At 43.5% G+C, this 20,284-nt stretch overlaps 1 protein-coding gene across 1 annotated transcript; it reads left to right on the forward strand.

Annotated features, from left to right (window-relative positions):
- Positions 1–2,412: 2,412 nt before the first annotated feature.
- Positions 2,413–20,058, forward strand: LOC117040581 (keratin, type II cytoskeletal 5-like). Its single transcript, XM_033138429.1, has 9 exons — positions 2,413–3,076; positions 4,866–5,080; positions 7,598–7,658; positions 8,184–8,279; positions 11,263–11,427; positions 12,839–12,964; positions 15,848–16,068; positions 17,521–17,552; positions 19,730–20,058. The coding sequence occupies exons 1-9, from the start codon at positions 2,519–2,521 to the stop codon at positions 20,056–20,058; spliced, it is 1,803 nt and encodes a 600-aa protein (XP_032994320.1). The 5' UTR covers positions 2,413–2,518.
- Positions 20,059–20,284: the final 226 nt, after the last annotated feature.

The following is a 20,284-nucleotide window of genomic DNA, read 5'->3' on the forward strand; positions in this document are numbered from 1 at the left end:
GTACCTTACAGGTCTGACTGTGCAAACTCCTACTCTCATGCTGTGACTCTGCCAATCCTAGTCACGCTGTGCAGTCGTCAGCTCTGTATGTAGCGACAATGAAAGCAAGGATTGTCTGCTTGAAACATGCTGATCGTGTGAGTTACGAGCTGCTCTGCCTCTTGGATAGAGCAGAATTGCTTCCATTGGGCTCCATGGTGGTTCTCCATCCAGATGTTGGCCAGGCAGAGACTTGCTTAGCATTCCTGTGGCCACATAAACCACAATGGAGCCCAGTTGAACAGAATAAAAAGGGAAGCATTGAGTTCAACTAACACAGGATCAAGCTGTCAAATTGCTCGGCTATTGGTATACACCCATAAGTGGATTTCCCCCACTTTCAAATATTCTACTCTCTTAAAGGATGAGAAAGGCAAGGTCAAAAATTCCCCTTGAGCACATGAAGTCCCTTTCTTAACAGCTTGCACTTAGTGACCTCCACACTGCAATTTCCTAACCACTGGTTCTGAAACCTTGCCGCCAAGGCGACTTTGGAGTAATTGGTTTAAGAATTACATGCATAGTTATAGATTTAAGAACCCAACCCCGCCATTTGCTCTGATGCTTGATTCTTAAAACATGCTTAAAAAATAAAATTAAGATTTTCTACTGACCTCAAGCCATTACAAATATTTTGGAACCATGATTTCTAAAACGCAAGAAAACGGAGTCACAAATACAACTGTATTTAATGTGTAACATTGAAATTGGGGGTGGGAGATTTCAAACTGAACATTTTTGTGCAGATCTTTTTGTTGTTGTTGTTGTTAATAAGAGCTCCCTTTCTTCTAAAAAAATTAGAGACAGTGTTGGATAGTGGTTAGAGTGTTGGATTAGGATGAAATGGGGAATCTGGAAGATCCACATGTGCCACCTTGAGCTCCTTGGAGGAAAAAATAACATACTGAAATGTTACAAAATAGAAGAAACCATAATAACATCAAGTATGGCACTTTGGGAAAGCAGATGTTAGTGGTCTCAATTTGCTTTTAATTCCTCCCCTCCCTCTCTGCTTACTTCCCTACCTAAAGTCAGTGAAGAACGGATACTTTAACAAGAGGAAAGATGAAAGACAGAAGAGCAGGATCCATTTGTATCAGCATATCTTGTTTGCTGCCTCCAGGATTTGGGATTTTCAGTGATGGGGTGTTGTCTGGGTGGTAGCCTAATGCCAGGGAGGGGAGCTCTGTAGACAATCCAGCCTTACACAAATCATTTGCACTGACTCTGCTCTTAAGCCACCTTCCTGTCTTAAAAAGCTGTATTCCTGAGCAAAAAGCAATGTGAGAATTCACTTAACCCTCTTGGTTTTCCGCTCTCCGGAAATCTTCCAGACCAGCGGTAAGGAGCTGCTCGGCTTCCAAACATTTTTGAATTATAATGCAAAGTTCTATAGCCGCATGTGAAAGTTCCTCTGCCGTTATAGTCCAACGGTTGAGGCTTTAAGGCTGCAATCCTAAATATGCTCACAAGGGACTGATGTCCCATTGAACATAATGGGACCTATTTCTATGTGAGCATGCATAGGATTGCACAGTTAAACAAGGGGCAACCCAGTGGATGGCTTCAGAGAAAGTATAAGCATCTGCTTAGTCTTGACTTTTGGGTAGTTTATCTTTGTCTAAGAAGCGAAGCTCACTGGCAGGGCGTGTGCATTGCCTGCAGGACATCTCTAGTTTAGTCCTTGGATCTCCAGGAAAGGATCTCATTCGAAAGGGTCGAGGAAGACTCCAGAGAGAGGATGCCAGTCAGAGAAGTCAGGATTGTAATTCGGTTGTCAGGCAGCTGCAATCTACTTCACAGAGTTCACGGTGCAGAAAAACTACATAGGAACATCAAAGCTCAGTTGTCAGTACAATGTTGTTGCAAATGACAAATCATTTACACACATCAACACCTCCAAAAAAAGCCAAAAGAGGGAACAGGAGACCACCTTTGCAGACAGACAGTTGCTTAAAGTTTGCTCCCATCTCACTGAAAAACCATAAAAACCTGATGGAGTCGTGAAATTCACACGGCTACACTTTGTGGCGATCTGTATCTTACAGTGTGGTCTGTATCTGCCCTTGTGCAAACAGGCTCTGTTGGAGAAGGAGGCGGGTGGCGACTGTGGTTAGTAATTTCCACAATTATTCTTATTTCCCTTTTCTTTTAATGAGAAGCCTAACTGAGAATAAAAAAGGGGGAAACGTCTATCGCTTCATTGCAAACAAATGCCTCCTCCCTCCCCGCAATTCCATACTACCGCCTCAAGTAGGTGTGTTTTAATGAGACAAGTTGCTGCAAGGCATATCAAGATGATGAGTAGATCAGGTTGCCTGAGATCCCGTGCCAGGTTATTTCCCAAGCAGATAAAAGGGGAGGTCTCCGGCTCCTCTATATCAGAGGGGTTCCATCTTCTCCATCCTCTGCTCTTTCCCTGCAGCTCCGCTTCTAGTCAAAACCTTCTCCTCACATTTTCTCTCTGAAAGAAACCATCATGAGTTTCACATCCTTTCGATCATCCTCCGGAGGGGCAAGAAGAGGCTTCAGCTCTGGCTCTGCAATAGTTGGTGGTGGTGGTGGTGGAAGATCGGGTTTCAGCTCCTATTCCGTTGCTCGGGTTGGAGGAGCAAGAGCTGGAGGAGGTGGCGGCGGCGGCCTTGGAGTCGGTGGATTTGGCAGCCGAAGTCTGTACAACTTGGGTGGAAGCAAGCGCATCTCGTACGGTGCCGGCATGGGGGGCTTCCAACCCGGTTTCGTTGGATATGGCGCTGGTGGGGGAGCTGGGTTTGGTTATGGTGTTGGTGCCGGTGGCGGTGGCGGCTTTGGTTTTGGCGGGCCTGGGATGGGAGGTGCTGGTGGCTTTATGGTAGGTGGAAGAGGTGGCCCAGGGTTCCCAGTTTGCCCACCCGGTGGCATCCAAGAGGTGACCGTCAACCAGCACCTCCTACAACCCCTCAACCTTGAAATTGACCCAGAGATCCAAAGGGTCCGCACACATGAGAGGGAACAGATCAAGACACTCAACAACAAGTTTGCCTCCTTTATTGACAAGGTAAGTACCAGAATTAATACTTTCTTGGTCATTCTTAACCACCAAGGCACTAAGTTGCAGGTGACTTGTCACCAAATCAGGCCACCAACACAATGGCTCTTTAAGATGGTTTATACTGGGGGCAGTCAATGTGTTAGCCTCTAGACTCTGTTGCACTCCAAATCCCATCATCCTCAGCCAGAATGGCCAATGGCCAGGGATGATGGAAGTGGCAGTCTAACAGCAAAACAAAAGGCCACTGATTCCTTGTCTTGGATCTAAAACCTGCAAAAGAAAAAAAAAAAGGTTGCTGTTCCATGAAGCCGTGTTATAAGTAGGAGTATGTTTAAGAGTGATTAAGCATTCCAATTTCTAGAGACATTGTGTGCATGCAATTGTTGAGTAGATTCATTGTTAATGGCCGGGATGGCCACGTCATTTCCTGGCATACTGTCTCTGCGGAGGCTGGCTGAGTGAAAAAAATCCTCTCCAAGGAAAATAGAGAGGTCCCCAGTCATAGAGAAGCTGGGCATCTCTAGTCTCCAAAACCAGTAGAGGGAAATGCAGCATGAGTGAAGTATTCTAACTCTGGAAGCCAGTGTGGTGTAGTGGTTAAGAGCAGTGGGCTCGTAATCTGGTGAACTAGGTTCACATCCCCGCTCCTCCACATGCAGCTGCTGGGTGACCTTGGGCTAGTTACACTTCGCTGAAGTCTCTCAGCCTTACTCACCTCACAGAGTGTTTGTTGCGGGGGAGGAAGGGAAAGGAGAATGTTAGCCGCTTTGAGACTCCTTCGGGTAGTGATAAAGCGGGATATCAAATCCAAACTCCTCTTCTACTTCTTCTTCTTCTTCTTCTTCTTCTTCTTCTTCTTCTTCTTCTTCTTCTTCACCATCTGTCACAGAGGCTTGCTTTTGGCATCTGTTTCACAGCCAGCTCCTCAGTTGTCGGAGCTGAGCATGCTCTCCATGTATAATACTTAGAACAAAGTGACAAATCTCCTTTGCAAGATGGCAGTGTGATGACATTGAGCGCAGCTGGTCAGAGTTTCTCGGGTGTATAACAAGATCTAAATGTGATAAAGGAAATCTAACACACTATTATGATTGTGATTGTGATTGTGATTATTTAAAGGCATGCCAATAAATATGCAAAATCAAATCAAATCAAATTTTATTAAACGGTCACAGACCAAATCGATGCATATAAAAAGTACACAATTTATAACATTACTTGGAGCATCAACCCCTCCCTTATGATTCTAGGTCTATGTTCTTTGGAGTGGCCCTTGATTGGTTGGTTGATATTAGTGTGTGCTTGCTGAGGATCTGGTAGCAGCAGCAAAGTGTCTAAGCAGAGGTTGCCAGTCATTCCCGCCAGTTCTCACCATTCTTACCTGATTTTCTTGATCCCTTTCCCTCTCCTTGCTCTTTCTCCTTTTTATCCCCCATAATTCCTTCTGTTCTCTGTCGTACCATTCTGGCACATTAGGGAGCAACATAAGCAAAAGATAGCTCCCTGGCCAAAGGAGCTTACCATCTAAACTTAAACACTGAGGTGAAAGAGACAAATGGGGAGGGGAGAGGAGAGGTGACAAGAAGAGGCAGATGTGAGAAGATGCGTTTATGCTCCCGTTTCAGCTGGGGGGGGGCAAGGACTAAGAGGTTATGGCAACATCTTCATTGAACAAGGGTGGGTCTTCACTTATTATCTCCACCTGTCTCAGTGGACAGCTCATCCTTTCTGTCCAGCAGATTTGTGGATTGCCTATATACAGCATCGCCAATGCCTTTGCCATTCCATTTTGCAGGTCCGATTCCTGGAACAGCAAAATAAAGTCCTTGAAACCAAATGGGACCTCTTACAACAGCAGGGGACAACTGTGCGACAAAACAGAGTTGAACCCATGTTTGAGGGTTATATCAACAACCTCAGGAGGCAGCTTGATTCTATTTTGAATGAACGGGGAAGACTGGACTCAGAACTGAGGAACATGCAAGACATGGTGGAAGACTTCAAGAACAAGTAAGAACCTGTCTGTTCTAGCTCACATAAATAGGAATATTCCATCTAACAGAGAGATAAGGGTAACATATACTGCTAGGGGCTTGGCCCAGGCCTATGCATTTGTTAACCCTGAAGTTGATCCCATTAAGTTCAATGGGTCTAACTCCCAAGTAAGTGTGGATAGGGCTGCAGCCTTAAATATGGGAAGAATCTGAATGCTCTTATATATAGGCTAGCACCTTCTATTGGTCCCAAAATATCTAACAATCAAAATACACTGGTGAATGTTCCTGTGTATGTCCACTGAGTCCTTTGATCTGGAGTAACCTGTTTTGTGGCAAACAAAGTCACTCCTTTGCTTTCTGGGAGTCTTGGAGAACTGTACCTTCCTTGAACAAGTGCTAGAGTACGCTTGCTGTACACGATGCACATAATTATTCAGGTTGACTGAGTATTATATGGCTCTGTCAGTTATTTTCACAAGCTTCCTTTTGTTTAACAAAACATCTGTTCTTGAATCTGTATAAGCTTTCGTTGGCTAAGGCTTGGCAGAATTCATGGGTGAAGCTAAGGCTGCATTCGCAACTCCCATTTCCCTAGCCAAATGTCCACTGAATTCAGTAGGATTTACTTCTGAGTAAACATGGCTAGGATTGCTGCCTAATACTCTGTTGGCAATGCCGCTCCATCAAATTGCTCAGAAGGCAAAAAGGAGATAGATGAAATGGTGGTAAGAATAATTTCTCTATCTATACCAAAATTATTCCCTTTTTGAAATCCTTTTTGCTGGAAGGCAAACTAAATTACCAAAGATCTGTCAGCAGAGCATTCTAAGGATGAACCTGCGAGATGCAAATCCTTCCTGTCTTTCTCTTCTTCCAAGCCGGCTCCACCCTGCCCAGCAAAAGGGTTCACTTGGCCCTAAGTCATGAAGTTTCATAAAAGGGATGCCTCTCTAACACAAAACCACAGTTCCTCTTGCCACACCTAGTTAAGCAACCAGAGATTCCATTAAACTGTGCAGTGAATTAGCATTACATCATTGATGCTACGGCACAGAGGTCTTTTCTTACAACAGGGGCATCTACTGCCTTTCAGAGCCATTTTACAAATTTACAAATAGTCGGTATATTTGCTCAGCCGGGGTCATCAGCCAATCCCCAGCTCTCAGTGATATGCGACACATGTTTCCAGACATGTGGCTGTTTTTATTCACATATTACATTTTTTTAAAGCATTTTTAAAGGGGAAAATTAGATGTATGCCAAAAACATGTAAGGTGCATGAAACAGCCTTTCAATATTGCTTAAGGAGTGAAAATGTGCCTCCTTAGAAAAGCGTTTGCAAAACAAATCGTTTTGTCTCTCCTAAGTACGGTAGTCTAGCCAAGCCGTAACTTGGGATGGTTAAGACATTCTTGCATTTGCATGGGAAACCCACTTAATTCACACTTCTAGAACCAACATGCAAACTGAAACACAGACGTCTGTCAAATTGTGCACTTCTCTGAATTTCACAATGCAGTTTTCTACCAAACCATGCATGTATTAGGGAGAAATGTGCATAATGACAGAAGTATTCTACAAAGGTGCTTGCAAAAATGTGTATGTTAAAACTGAATACAAAAAATGTGTTCATTAAAATTTGCTTTAAAGTGCATGCAAATTTTCATGACGATTCTTTTTTAATGAAAATTGCAGTGGAAGACATGGAATACTGTATTTAAGATTGGAAAAATGAGGAACCTTTAGAACAGAATTTGACTAATTCACTCACCCCTCTGTGTAACTGGGTGGGGCAAGTAGCAAGATGCTGCAAAAAACATCTATTTTATGCTAGTCCAACAATAATGGCTTCTCCCGTATAATATTGGGGGTCGAAATTGCTCAGAGAGTTGAGTACTGTCATTCTTGTCTACTCCTGCACATTGAACTACAGTTCCCAGGTTCCCCTGTGGGAGGATTGCTAAATCAACTTAAATCTATAGCTCAGGCTTTCCCTTAAAATGCATGCAGAATTTTCCGTTTTCATATTTGGCTTGACATTTAAACACTGTTGCTAATCCATCCTGCAAGAAGGGTAAAATGTGTATCCAGCAGTTAAAGGAGGAGGGTGGATCCTGACAGCCTGAATGTAACACATCCATTGCAGTCACACATTTTTTTTCCACTAGCTCTCTGCAGTAGTGTAGATAAGAGCGCAATAAGAAAAGCACGAGAGAGGCCATCAAGAGGCACTTGCAGCTGGCCATTAAAAGCATGATCCTGATAATCTATCAAAAGCTGTGGGAGTCCTCCACGGAGGAGTCTAGGTACTGTGCAGATGGTGCTTCTGCAAGGGTTAATAACCTGGTTGTGTTGAGCTTCAAGGAGATAATTTGGCAGCCAATCACTTTGAACCAAACGCCTTGGCGAAGTGTGAACTCTGAATAGAATGGGTTGCTCTTGACCTCCTCGTGCTTTCTTTCTGCTAGCTATGCTAGGTTCTCATCCTGAAAAGTACTGGTGCTACCTTTGCTCTCTGTTGCCCCAACAGATATGAAGATGAAATCAACAAGCGTACCGGTGCAGAGAATGAATTCGTGGTGCTGAAGAAGGTAAATTTCCTTTTATCATTACAATATCTTAAGCAACATGGTGCAAGGACAGGAAACCTGTGGTTCTCCAAATGTTGTAGTCAACATCCTTGGCCATTGGCTAGAACTGGAGGGGGTTGGATTCCAACAACATCTGGAGGGCCACAAGTTCACCATCTCTGCTCTGTGCTCAGTCAAAGTGTTGGTTCTCTTCTAACTCACAACTGTCAGGCTTGGTTGTCAGATATTTGCTATGGCATAGTAACAAAGAGCCTTCAGCTGCAGACGTTGATGGTGACAGAACTTGGGCAGTTTCTACATTTAATAATGCTATTCTGCTGTGGCCTTTAACAACTGCTCAATGCCCGTGTGGTCCTGCCAAACTTAACTTTAAAAAAACAACAACGAGGGGCAACATTCAATGTCTGCAATATTGGATTTAAACAAAACTCTGATTTTCTGCATTGTTTCAAAAGATGGTTCTTTGAATGGCTTTCATTCTCCCCACCCCTCAAAATTTACTGATGTTTCTCATGTTTTTTGCAGGATGTTGATGGTGCCTATATGAACAAGATTGAGCTCGGTAGCAAAGCAGATTCTCTGAATGATGAAATTCTGTTCCTGAAAAACCTGTTTGAGCTGGTAAGCAATCCTCCCTTAGGCACCCGAAATTTTTTTCCCTTCTAGAATTGAAATGAACTTCCTAGCCAGTCCAAGCCATTGAAGCATCTTGTCCAATACTTGCTACTCCAACTGGCGGTATCTCTGCTAGGTGCCTTTTCAAGTCCTGCCGGTTGGAGATACCAGGAACTGAACTAGGGACCTTCTGCATGCAAGGCATGTGCTATCCTCCCTCCAGAAAATACAGAAGCACTGAGCCCAGTAGGTGCTGGGAACTTAAATCAGAATTCTGGCTTCTCTAATTTGTATGTATCCTCAAGTAGGCAGGATAGGAACTATATTGGAAAGCAGGAATTACAGAAAAGTTCTCTGGAAACATACGCATTTTCAAACTCTCTGTGTGTGTGTGTGTGTGTGTGTGTGTGTGTGTGTGTGTGTAGGACTAGGAAGCTGTTCCACTAGTTGCAGCGGAACATTTTAGAGGGAAAATGAATTCCGATTTGGACCTTCATCTTGAAACTACATTTCCCTTTCAACGACAGCAACAAAACCATTCTAAACAAAATAGAAAATTCTTTCCAGTAGCACCTTAGAGACCAACTGAGTTTGTTCCTGGTATGAGCTTTCGTGTGCATGCACACTTCTTCAGATACACTGAAACAGAAGTCACCAGATCCTTAAATATAGTGAGGGAGTGGGGAGGGGTATTACTCAGAAGGGTAGTGGGAATGGGTGATCAGCTGATAGGTGTGGAAAACCTGTTGACGACTCTTAACGGCTGCAATTAGTCTTGCAGGGAAAGGCAAGGGGTGAGATGGCTAAAGATAGCTTTGTTATGTATAATGAAATGTGCATGCACACAAAAGCTCATACCAAGAACAAACTCAGTTGGTCTCTAAGGTGCTACTGGAAAGAATTTTCTATTTTGTTTCAACTATGGCAGACCAACACGGCTACCCACCTGTAACTAAAACCATTCTAAGTTAGCATTAGCTCTTCACACAACATAAAGAGGGCCATCTAAAAAGCAAAATGCTAATGGAAAGCAAAAGGAGGGTATGGGAGGAACTCCTGAGACATGCAAATCACATGGGTTTGTTGAAGCTTGTGTAAATGCAACACTCATTTAGATGCTGCACTGTGGAAAATTTCATGTTGCATTTTCCGCTGGGAACGTTACATTTCTCAAGGAGGTTTTGGGGATTATTGGTTTGTTTGTTTTTTTGTCCCCACCTACGTTTGCTGATGCATTTGAATAGATTTTAAAGCGAGCAGAGACTTACTGGCATCAATCATCACATCTTGTGCAATGTATGAATACTTTCCTCCAGCTATTGCTGGAACAAGACAGGGAGCTGTATTTGAATAACGCTTCTCCCTTGGGGAAAGTGTCTAGTCTGGGCTTGATGCATGCAAGCCTTGGAAAATCCACCTCCGCTCTTGGCTCAGGATCCAAGTCATATTAATCACTTTGATTAGGAAACAATTTTTTTTTTTTTTGTAGTAACTGAAGCTCATTCAATGCAATTTGAGTTTAGCTCCCAGCAGTTGGGAAGAAAGATGTTAATGATAATGCTGATTATAATAAACTAATCAGTGAAGACACACATTACAATTCAGCAGTGGAGATACAAAACCACAAGTTTTTTCTACCCCCATTTAACCTCCACTGTCAGAAGTTGTATGCCTCTGGAGAGCATTCCTTTTATTCTTCCTTATTAAGTTTCTGTACTGCCCTTCATCTCAGGATCACAGTTTACAATATAAAAACACCAAAATACGCAGCACAGTAACAAAGAAAAGAAAAGCCCCTGCCCCCGGTATTATTATTCATTACTAGTTTCCCCGTCGCGGGGATTCAAACCGCTGACCTTCTGATCAGCAAGCCCTAGGCTCTGTGGATTAACCCACAGCGCCACCCACACTTTGGCCATCATCAAAACGACAGTTTCCTTATTAGACACCAGCTTTTTCATAAACCAAAGAGTCCTGAGTGTTTTCATAGTACTATGTTAGTAGAACTGGCCCATTGTCCTGTTCAGTTTGCACCCGTGTCTGAAAGAATGTGAAAATGTTTTGGCCCTGATGCAGTTTGAATCACAGACAATTTGTTATGTTTAAGCGTTGGTGGTACCAGCTGGGGATGCCGATCAAAAAGCAGTCGGTTCACTGGGCTTTGATGAGCATCACAATGTGACAGGGGTTGAATATATATATATATATATATATATATATATATATATATATATATATATATTTGTTGTTCAGTCGTTCAGTCGTGTCCGACTCTTCGTGACCCCATGGACCAGAGTACGCCAGGCACGCCTATCCTTCACTGCCTCTCGCAGTTTGGCCAAACTCATGTTAGTAGCTTCAAGAACACTGTCCAACCATCTCATCCTCTGTCGTCCCCTTCTCCTTGTGCCCTCCATCTTTCCCAACATCAGGGTCTTTTCTAGGGATTCTTCTCTTCTCATGAGGTGGCCAAAGTACTGGAGCCTCAACTTCAGGATCTGTCCTTCTAGTGAGTACTCAGGGCTGATTTCTTTGAGAATGGATAGGTTTGATCTTCTTGCAGTCCACGGGACTCTCAAGAGTCTCCTCCAAGAGTCTCCTCCATATATATATATATATATATATATATATATATATATATATATATGCACTGGCTATCCACATAAAAAATGGGTCCTGCATGGGGATCTCCTTTCTCAGTCAGTACAATTACCTAGATAACAACCATGTTAAGTAGGCAACTTACTAAACACATTTATATTGCCTTCTCTCAATACATTCCAGAATGCAACAAAATCCATCATAGGGAACATTGGAGGGTGAAAAGTAGAAGCCATTCAAATCAGAATATAAATGAACATGTTTGCAAAAAAATAAAATTCAGGCTTGGAGGATTTACAGAAGGTTTTTATTTTCTACATTCAAAACTGCCATGTTCCATTGCTTCATACAATCAGACATATTAATATTTTTTTTTAAATCTTTGCAGGAACTAAGTAATATGCAGCAGCAGGTATCAGATACCTCTGTTGTGCTTTCAATGGACAACAACAGAAGCCTGGACTTGAACAGCATCATTGCTGAAGTCAAGGCGCAGTATGAAGACATTGCCAACAGGAGCCGAACCGAGGCGGAAAGCTGGTATCAAAGCAAGGTGAGTAGGCGCTCAAGGCCTAGGAGTTACCACTAGGCTAAGCAAGTTTTTGATAAGGGAACATTCCAAAATGGCATCGTTCACCTGCAACCTAAAGCAGTACAGGGATAGTCAATGTTGCTGCTGTTGGACTCCAGCTCTCACCAGCCCCAGTGGCATGGTCAATGATCAGGGATGATAGGAGTTGGAGACCACAACATCTAGAGGGCACCACACCGGTGACCCCTGGTCTGCCACCTCATCCAGATTTTACCTCCTAACTCAGTGACTTGTGTAGACCAGGCAGGCTGGAAATACTCAGAGATGCTCTTGGGTTCAACTTAAAGTCAAATTTGAACCAAATATGAAGTGTCTTCCTCAGGAGATACATCAGTCAGACTCTCTAAGGAACTTCAAAAGATTTGCAACACGTGTACTGTATAAGGATTGTATTTACAACACTTAAAAGAAGTGTGAAAAGCTAAGAGAGTGAAATGGTTGAGATTGGGGTGGAAATGTGCCCCCTTTGCTGTCCTGTTGCTCAATAAGCCAAGCTAGGAAGAAATAGCTGGAATTATTAACTACGGCAACACAGATACGGAAAGCAAATAGGAACTTGAATTGATCTTGACCGTCTAGGCAGAGCAAAGTAAAAGGTGTGGCAATGAGGTTCCATTCCTAAGGTATTAATGGAAAGAGGACCTGAATGAAGAGTGGCTTAGCAAATAAAACTTAGCAAATCCTCGCCCGTAACATCTTGGCAGCTTTCTTCCTCTCTGGTTGAGCTGGCCCTACTATTAAGTAGGCACCTGCCTCAGGCAGCAGATTCTGAGTGTCATTGAAGTGGAGCAAGTTACTTCTTTTATTATAACTTAAAAATAAATTTTAAAAAACCGGAAGAGGAGAAGAACCATTTAGATTTTCCACTTCAGGATCCAAAATACCTCTGGCCAGCCCTGCTCCTAAATGGCAAGTGGATCTCCTGTTTGTGGAGAGCAGGCTGAGGCTCATCCACCATAGCCCTATCATAGGTGCAGCTTTATCCAGAAATAATGCTTGACAGATACATCTGGCCTGGTGATCCTGCAGGCCTCCAGAAAAAGCTGAGCCCTCAGATTTGCCTTTCAAAACCATGTCATTTGATGCAAGACGGAGATGTATGGAACACCCTGAGATTGCTAGCTAATTCCTTGTCTCAGTTCTGGCTGCCTCAAAGGGTTAGCGAAAGACATATGCAATGGCAATGGATCACACTGAAACTTTGCAACTCTTATTTATCTATCATCTGAAAGTCAGTGTCCCAGCCTCCCTCAACCTGGTGTTCCTTTGGGGCTACGTTTAGTTCTCGCTCCCACCTGATTTCCCAGCTGTGTTGTGGGGGCGACAACCATATATATATTCTAACCCTTCCTCCTTTTCCTCTGAATATTAGTATGAAGAGCTACAGGTCTCTGCCGGACGCCACGGTGATGACCTTCGCAACACCAAGACAGAAATTTCTGAACTTAACCGGGTGATCCAGAGGCTGCGAAGTGAAATTGATGCCGTGAAGAAACATGTACGATCTTTTTATGTTTGGCATGCAGGGCAGACCAGTAGCTGCTTCTGTTTCATAGAATAGTAATTGTGTAGCTCATGGGTAAGCAAACTAAGGCCCGGGGGATGGATCCGACCCAATCGCCTTCTAAATCTGGCCCGCAGACAGTCTGGGAATCAGTGTGTTTTTACACGAGTAGAATGTGTGCTTTTATTTAAAATGCATCCCTGGGTTATTTGTGGGGCATAGGAATTCGTTCATTATTATTTTTTTCAAAATATAGTCTGGCCCCCCACAAGGTCTGAGGGACAGTGGACCGGCCCCCCTGCTGAAAAAGTTTGCTGACCCCTGGCGTAGCTGCTAACTCACTTTGGGCAAACCAAGTCTCCCTCAACAAGGTCATACCAGGGCACTAGCCAAGGTGAACCCAATGTGGCAGTGCAGGCACTCTCCCTGGTCACTTCTCCCAGAATGCCTTGCTCTGAGAAAGAAGCTCCTACCCTTCCTCAGAGTGCAGTTGAGAGAAGGATGGGGAGGTACGCTGCTGCTGCATTAGCAGTGGCAAAACAAGAAAGGCAAGCAAAGTGGGTACAGAAGCAGCGGGCGAGGCATGGAAACAGGGTCTGGGAGTACTAATCTGCCCGGCTCCTTCTCCTCCTCTGAAATTGGCTTTAGAAATGGTGTTGGTTGCTATTGTTGATGCTGTTTGTAACAGAGGTTTAATCATCGCTATCAGCCTGTTTCACTGTGCTGATAGATATCATGGATAATAATACAGTTTTCATTGCACAAATGCTACAGGGTGTCTATGCAAGAGAGTTGAACAAACCGTAAATTAGTTGTTTTACAGTATCTCCCAGGCATTGCAAAGGCGAGGAGGAATCTCCTCCTCCACATTTCCCTAGGTACCACACAGGTAGACAGTGTACTGAAAGAGTCCACACCCTACAAAGTTCACAATACGAGTGTGCTAATATCTTTTCCTTATTGTCAAGAAAAACAAAGCAAACCTAGTTATTATTTATACTGATCATTTGTCTTTTAACCCACTCTTAGGGGATGGGCACCGCAAAGCAAAAAAAGGAAAAAAAGCAAAAACAAAAAAAACACCCCACATGTAAATATATATAAATGGACAGAAGACATGGGGTATAGACACTGGAAAATGCTTACAATCTGAGCATGGTCGAAACAAAATAGAAAATTCTTTCCAGTAGCACCTTAGAGACCAACTGAGTTTGTTCTTGGTATGAGCTTTCGTGTGCATGCACACTTCTTCAGATACACTGAAACAGAAGTCACCAGATCCTCAAATATAGTGAGGGAGTGGGGAGGGGTATTACTCAGAAGGGTGGTGGGAATGGGTGATCAGCTGATAGGTGTGGAAAACCTGTTGACGACTCTTAACGGCTGCAATTAGTCTTGCAGGGAGAGGCAAGGGGTGAGATGGCTAAAGATAGCTTTGTTATGTATAATGAGATAAGAATCCAATGTCTTTGTTCAGACCAGGTTTCTCCATGGTTTTAAGTTTGGTGATTAGTTGCAATTCAGCCACTTCTCTTTCCAGTCTCTTTCTGAAATTTCTTTTTATTAAGAACAAACTCAGTTGGTCCCTAAGGTGCTACTGGAAAGAATTTTCTATTTTGTTTCGACTATGGCAGACCAACACGGCTACCCACCTGTAATCTGAGCATGGCTTTTGGAATTACAGCAGATATACACATGTATATCTGTGTATATCTGCAGTAATTGTGGGGAGCGGGGAATTAATACAGTGTACAGTGGAGGCCCTGCTGAAGCATAATATTTTTTACATGCAAAAAGTTGCACTCAGCCTCACTGCTTGGGGACAGATCTGCCCTCATCAAATGTAGGCTATTTCTAGCACTGCGGAAAATGGGCAAAATGAACAACCCACACACATGCTCGGGTGCATGATAATGCACCCCTAGCATGTATCTACAATGAGTCCATCTAGTTATTATTATGGTTTTATATCTACACCTTCTCACAAGTATCTTGGTAGGAGGTGCAAATGTGCACACAGTGTCCGTACCTCTCGGGTTACCTCTGCAGATAGCACAAGCTGCGCACAGCATCTTGTTGCATGTGAGCAGGGCCATTTCAGGGCTTGCATCAGAATTCATCGTCCATCGGACTTTTCTGGGGTTACTCATGAATCATTCAGGGCTGGGTGGAAGGAGCATTTCCCCTAAAACATCCTTTGTAACAGTTTTCATGCAGAAGTCCCCCCACAGCAACCATTCCGAAAGTGCTCTCCAGGAGCCGCCGTCGAACTTTATTTGAAAAGCACTCCGTGGATTCCATTAATGCCATTGGCAGATTTCATAAAAGAAAACATCCAGGTCTTTGAGAGCACAAATCCTCTGCTTTGATAGCCAGTGTGGTGTAGTGGTTAAGAGCGGTAGACTCATAATCTGGGGAACTGGGTTCGCGTCTCCGCTCCTCCACATGCAGCTTGCTGGGTGACCTTGGGCTATTCACACTTCCCTGAAGTCTCTCAGCCCCACTCACCTCACAGAGTGTTTGTTGTGGGGGAGGAAGGGAAAGGAGAGTGTTAGCCGCTTTGAGACTCCTTCGGGTGGTGATAAAACGGGATATCAAAACCAAACTCTTCTTCTTTAATACTTTGACAATGTTGGCTATTGGCTGGAATATCTGGAGCCACTGTTTCTGCTTTGTCCTGATTGATGCAGGAGAAACAAAAAACTTTAGAAGCTAACTGGGTGAAACATTTTTTTCTGGTGTAGGGAAGGGGGAGGATTGGACCATAATGTCCAGAAGTTGCAATTATTATTTATTGGTGATGGTCCCAAAAAACTGTCCAGACATTGCAGTTACTTATCATTAGTATCATTAATAAATAAATCTCCTTGTGTGCAGTGTGCCAATCTACAGGCTGCCATTGCTGAGGCTGAGGACCGCGGGGAGCTCGCCCTCAAGGATGCCAGGCACAAACTGAATGAGTTGGAGGAAGCCCTGCAAAGAACGAAGCAGGACCTGGCTCGGCAGCTCAAGGAGTACCAGGAGCTGATGAACGTCAAACTGGCCCTGGACATTGAAATCGCCACCTACAGGAAGCTGATAGAAGGAGAGGAAATCAGGTAGGCCGGCAGCAGCAACAATACTCTAGCAAAAATGCCCTTGATGGTTTACTAAACCAATTGGTCATCTCCCCCTTTTAATAGATTCCGTCAAAATTCATTTTGAATTTTCCCCAAAGAGAACATTCCAAACTCACCGCAAATCCAGGCAAAAATCACACCTTGAAGCTAAAAGACGGTATTGATGGGTGTGCCTGTAGTGCCAGTAAGGTTCCTGGCAATCCAACCTCAATTATCGTGTTCTTGTGCAGCTGTGTTTAGGCACTTAGATGCCAGGGTATGGGGCTATCATCTGCGTTTGTTGAAACGTGATGGGAAAAGAATATTTCTACAGTATAGGTAAAGGTAAAAGGACCTCTGACCCTTAAGTCCAGTCGTGGACGACTTTGGGGTTGCGGCGCTCATCTCGCTTTACTGGCCGAGGGACCCAGTGTTTGTCCGCAGACAGCTTCCGGGTCATGTGCCCAGCATGACTAAGCCGCTTCTGGTGAACCAGAGCAGTGCACAGAAATGCCATTTACCTTCCCACCGGAGTGATACCTATTTATCTACTTGCATTTTTGATGTGCTTTCAAACTGCGAGGTTGACAGGAGCTGGGACCGAGGTTACAGGAGCTCATCCCGTTGCGGGGATTCGAACCACCAACCTTCTTTCTGATCGGCAAGCCCAAGAGGATCTGTGGTTTAGACCACAGCGCCACCCACGTCCCTTCTCTCTACAGTATAGCAAGGAAGTATAACAGCCTATGATCCATTGAAAGTTTTTGGACTGTAGCTCTCATTGCCCCTATCATTGATCATGCTAGCTGGGGAGGGAGGGAATTGGAGATCAGTAACAACTGACGAGCCACCGATTCCCTTTGCCTGGTTTAAGGAGACATTTGCCTTTTCCAGAGGGGCCATCTGGTCCCATCATTATAGATGCAATAACCACTGTTTGGTTTAACCGTAGTTCTTTGGGAAGGTCTTTTGAGAATGTTGGTGGGCAACTTTCTCTTACTGTGATTACTGTGTGGATTACACTCCTGTTGCCAATTTTATTGTTACTTTTAAAAACACACACACACACGCACATACAAAACTGGTCATTGCTTGCTTTAAATTACCTGTCCTTAGCTGCTTAGAATAGAGGAAAAGCAAATAATTGCTTAATCAAACAAACAAACAAACAAACAAACAGAATCATACACCTATGAATTCCTAAAGCAATTAGCAATATGACCAAAAAAATGAGAATGAGCTGACCTTTCTATGGAGGGTTTTGTTTTGTTTTGTTTTTTAAAAAGAGCTATGTGAATATGCAACTTTTACTTGGCTAAGGAACAGATGACTCCTCAACAATTCTACCTTCACAATAGCTCCTTGATTAGATTAATATGTGGGACCTAGTTTACTACAAGCTGAGGCATCCACTGAATTAATCATACCAATTATGTCCTTTCATCTTCCTAGGTTGTCAGAAGGCCCTGGAAATGTGAGCTACTGTAAGTACCATCTCTGTTTCTGGATTTGCTTTTTGTTTCTCCGTTTACTTACTTACTTTGCCAAACCTTTAATAGGCATTACGATTATAGGCCATCATAAAACATCCTTATATAAAATTTTAAAATATATACAAATAAACAGCCATGTAAAAATATGTAATGACGAGGATTTTCATTGGAGTTTCTCTCCCCCCCCAATAGTGCCATTCACCACTTTATGAGATACTGTTGGTAAAAACTCGGCCACCCTTGCAGTTACTCCTGTGGTTTTTTTTTACATATAATATTTATTAAAGGTTTTTCCAATTAAATCCAAATTACAATACATGATTAAATTTTTCTAACTCCCCTTTCTCTCACTAAGAGGATCATACTAAACAAACCCCCCTCTCACTGGGGTGATCAATAATTCTTTCCCAGTTTAACCACTTACTTTGCACATATCATTTTTACTTTTGCGAACTTCCCCGATTCCCCCCCCTCGTTGAATTCCAAATTAACCCTAATTCACGTTTATTGCCAATTAATCCCCATAATACTTTTTCTCCTTCTTACATTTTCCTTCAATCTTTTACTAAATATTTTCTCATCTTACAAATCTAATTTATCCATTTAAGCTATCCTCTGCATTCACTGTATTTCTAAACCTCCATTGCCTAATCCCAAATTCCATTGCAACAACCCAACTGAAATTAACTTTACATTAACTCTTCCCTCCTGTTCACCATTCATTTAGATTCATTAGCCATTGTCCATTACCAAACCATATGTCCCTTGCAGTTACTTCCGAGTTAATATCAGACAGATAGAATCTGATATTTTCCTTGTGCCGTGATGTTCGACACCCAAAATAGCACATGTTTGCATAGCTGGTTGTACCATGGACAGTGGAAAAGACTGTGTTCTACTGTATCTGGCACATTCAAAGAACATCTGCAATGTCTTTCGTTTCTAGGGATGTTTAAATATCTGCCCTTGACAAAAGCTGAGGGGGAAACATTCAGTTGGGCTAACATAAAGGCCCTGCCGTTGGACTGGAATTATTAATTTTGAAATATAAGTGACCCTGTTATCTGTTGTACTTAAACCATAGGACTTGGGGGAGCAAATTTTATTTACAGCTGACTTGGTGTTTTGTTTTCCAACGTCCCTTAATCTGATTTGAATATTACGATAAATATATTGCTCACTTGAATTATACAAGAGTTCCAAGTCAATACCAATAGATCTGATTTTGCTATGTAAGAGTCTGGATTTCTAAGAGTCCTTAAGTAAGCCAGAAAGCAGACTCAAAGGTTGGCAACAGAAACAGCAATGCAACCAGCATTTTATAGTGCTAGCCCACACCCAATATTCCATTGTGTGTATACCTAGTCCTGCACACATCGTCTCATACTTGATTGAACTTGGGAGCCCCAGGATGATGATGATGATGATGATGATGATGATGATGATGATGATGATAATTAATTTATAATTTATACCCCACCCATCTGGATGGGTTTCCCCAGCCACTCTGGGCGGCTTCCAACAAACTATTAAAAATACATCAAAACTTCAGTCATTAAAAACTTCCCTAAACAGGATACGTCTCAAGAAACCTGAGTGTATCTTATCTAAATCACCATTAAATGCTTGTATCCATATTGGGATCCCAAAAAGTAGCTGGGGCAACACTTTAGCTTGGAAAAATTTGAATACAGTGGTACCTCGCTAGACGAAAGGCATTCGCTAACGAAAGGGAGACTCGCAAGACGAATTTCCCTATGGCCGCGACTCGCAAAATGAAAACGTTTTGCGGTTTGTTTGTTTTTCGTAAAGCCGCACTTCCTCCGATCGTGCTTCGCAAGATGAAATTTTCCGCTATACGACAGCACTCGCGGAACAAATTAATTTCGTCTTGCGAGGCGCCACTGTAGCAGGTGGTATAAATTGGTTACCTTTCTGAAAATAAAAACGAGCTACTGGTTTTTGTTTGCTTAAGGCAGTGTTTCTCAAATTTGGGTCCCCAGCTGTTGCTGGAATGCAACTCCCATCATCCCTGGCCACTGGTCCTGCTAGCTAGGAATGATGGGGACCCGAGTTTGAGAAACACTGGATCAAAGAGATTCCACTGAGATCGTGGCTCTTTCAAAGAGACACAAGGAACTTAACTCTCCGTTGTTGATATTTTCCAGCTGTGGTCAGCAGCACCACCACCTCTGGCTACGCTGGCGGAAGTGGCCTTGCGTTAGGAGGAGGACACGGTGGCGGCATGGGAGGAGGTTTTGGACTCGGAGGAGGTGGCGGCTATGCGGTTGGAGGTGGCGGAAGCGGATTCGGCGGCGGCTTCGGCAGCGGCGGCGGTGGCTTCGGCGGCGGCAGTGGCTACGGCGGCGGAGTCAGTATGGGAGGTGGTAGCAGTTACAGCTCCGGCGGTGGCCGTATCTCCTCAAGTGGAGGAGGAGGAAGCTCCAGTGTGAAAATTGTATCGAAAACCACTTCGAGCAAGAAAAGTGTCTATTAAAAGGGTTAAGTCGCCACCACCACACCACTTCTGAAATAGCAATGAGCGTTGCCACCTGCAAATCGAAGCTCTTCAGCCCACTGTGTAAATAGCTCAGCAAAGCACTTCCCCTCTGATACTGTCACCTTTTCCATTTGAGTTTGCCTGCGATATGGATCCAGACATTTGCACCCTGATCCAGCACTGCTGACTCGGATCGCAGATTTTTGCACCTGGATCAGCTGCA

This window comes from Lacerta agilis, chromosome 2, assembly GCF_009819535.1.
Source record: "Lacerta agilis isolate rLacAgi1 chromosome 2, rLacAgi1.pri, whole genome shotgun sequence".
NCBI lineage: Eukaryota > Metazoa > Chordata > Lepidosauria > Squamata > Lacertidae > Lacerta > Lacerta agilis.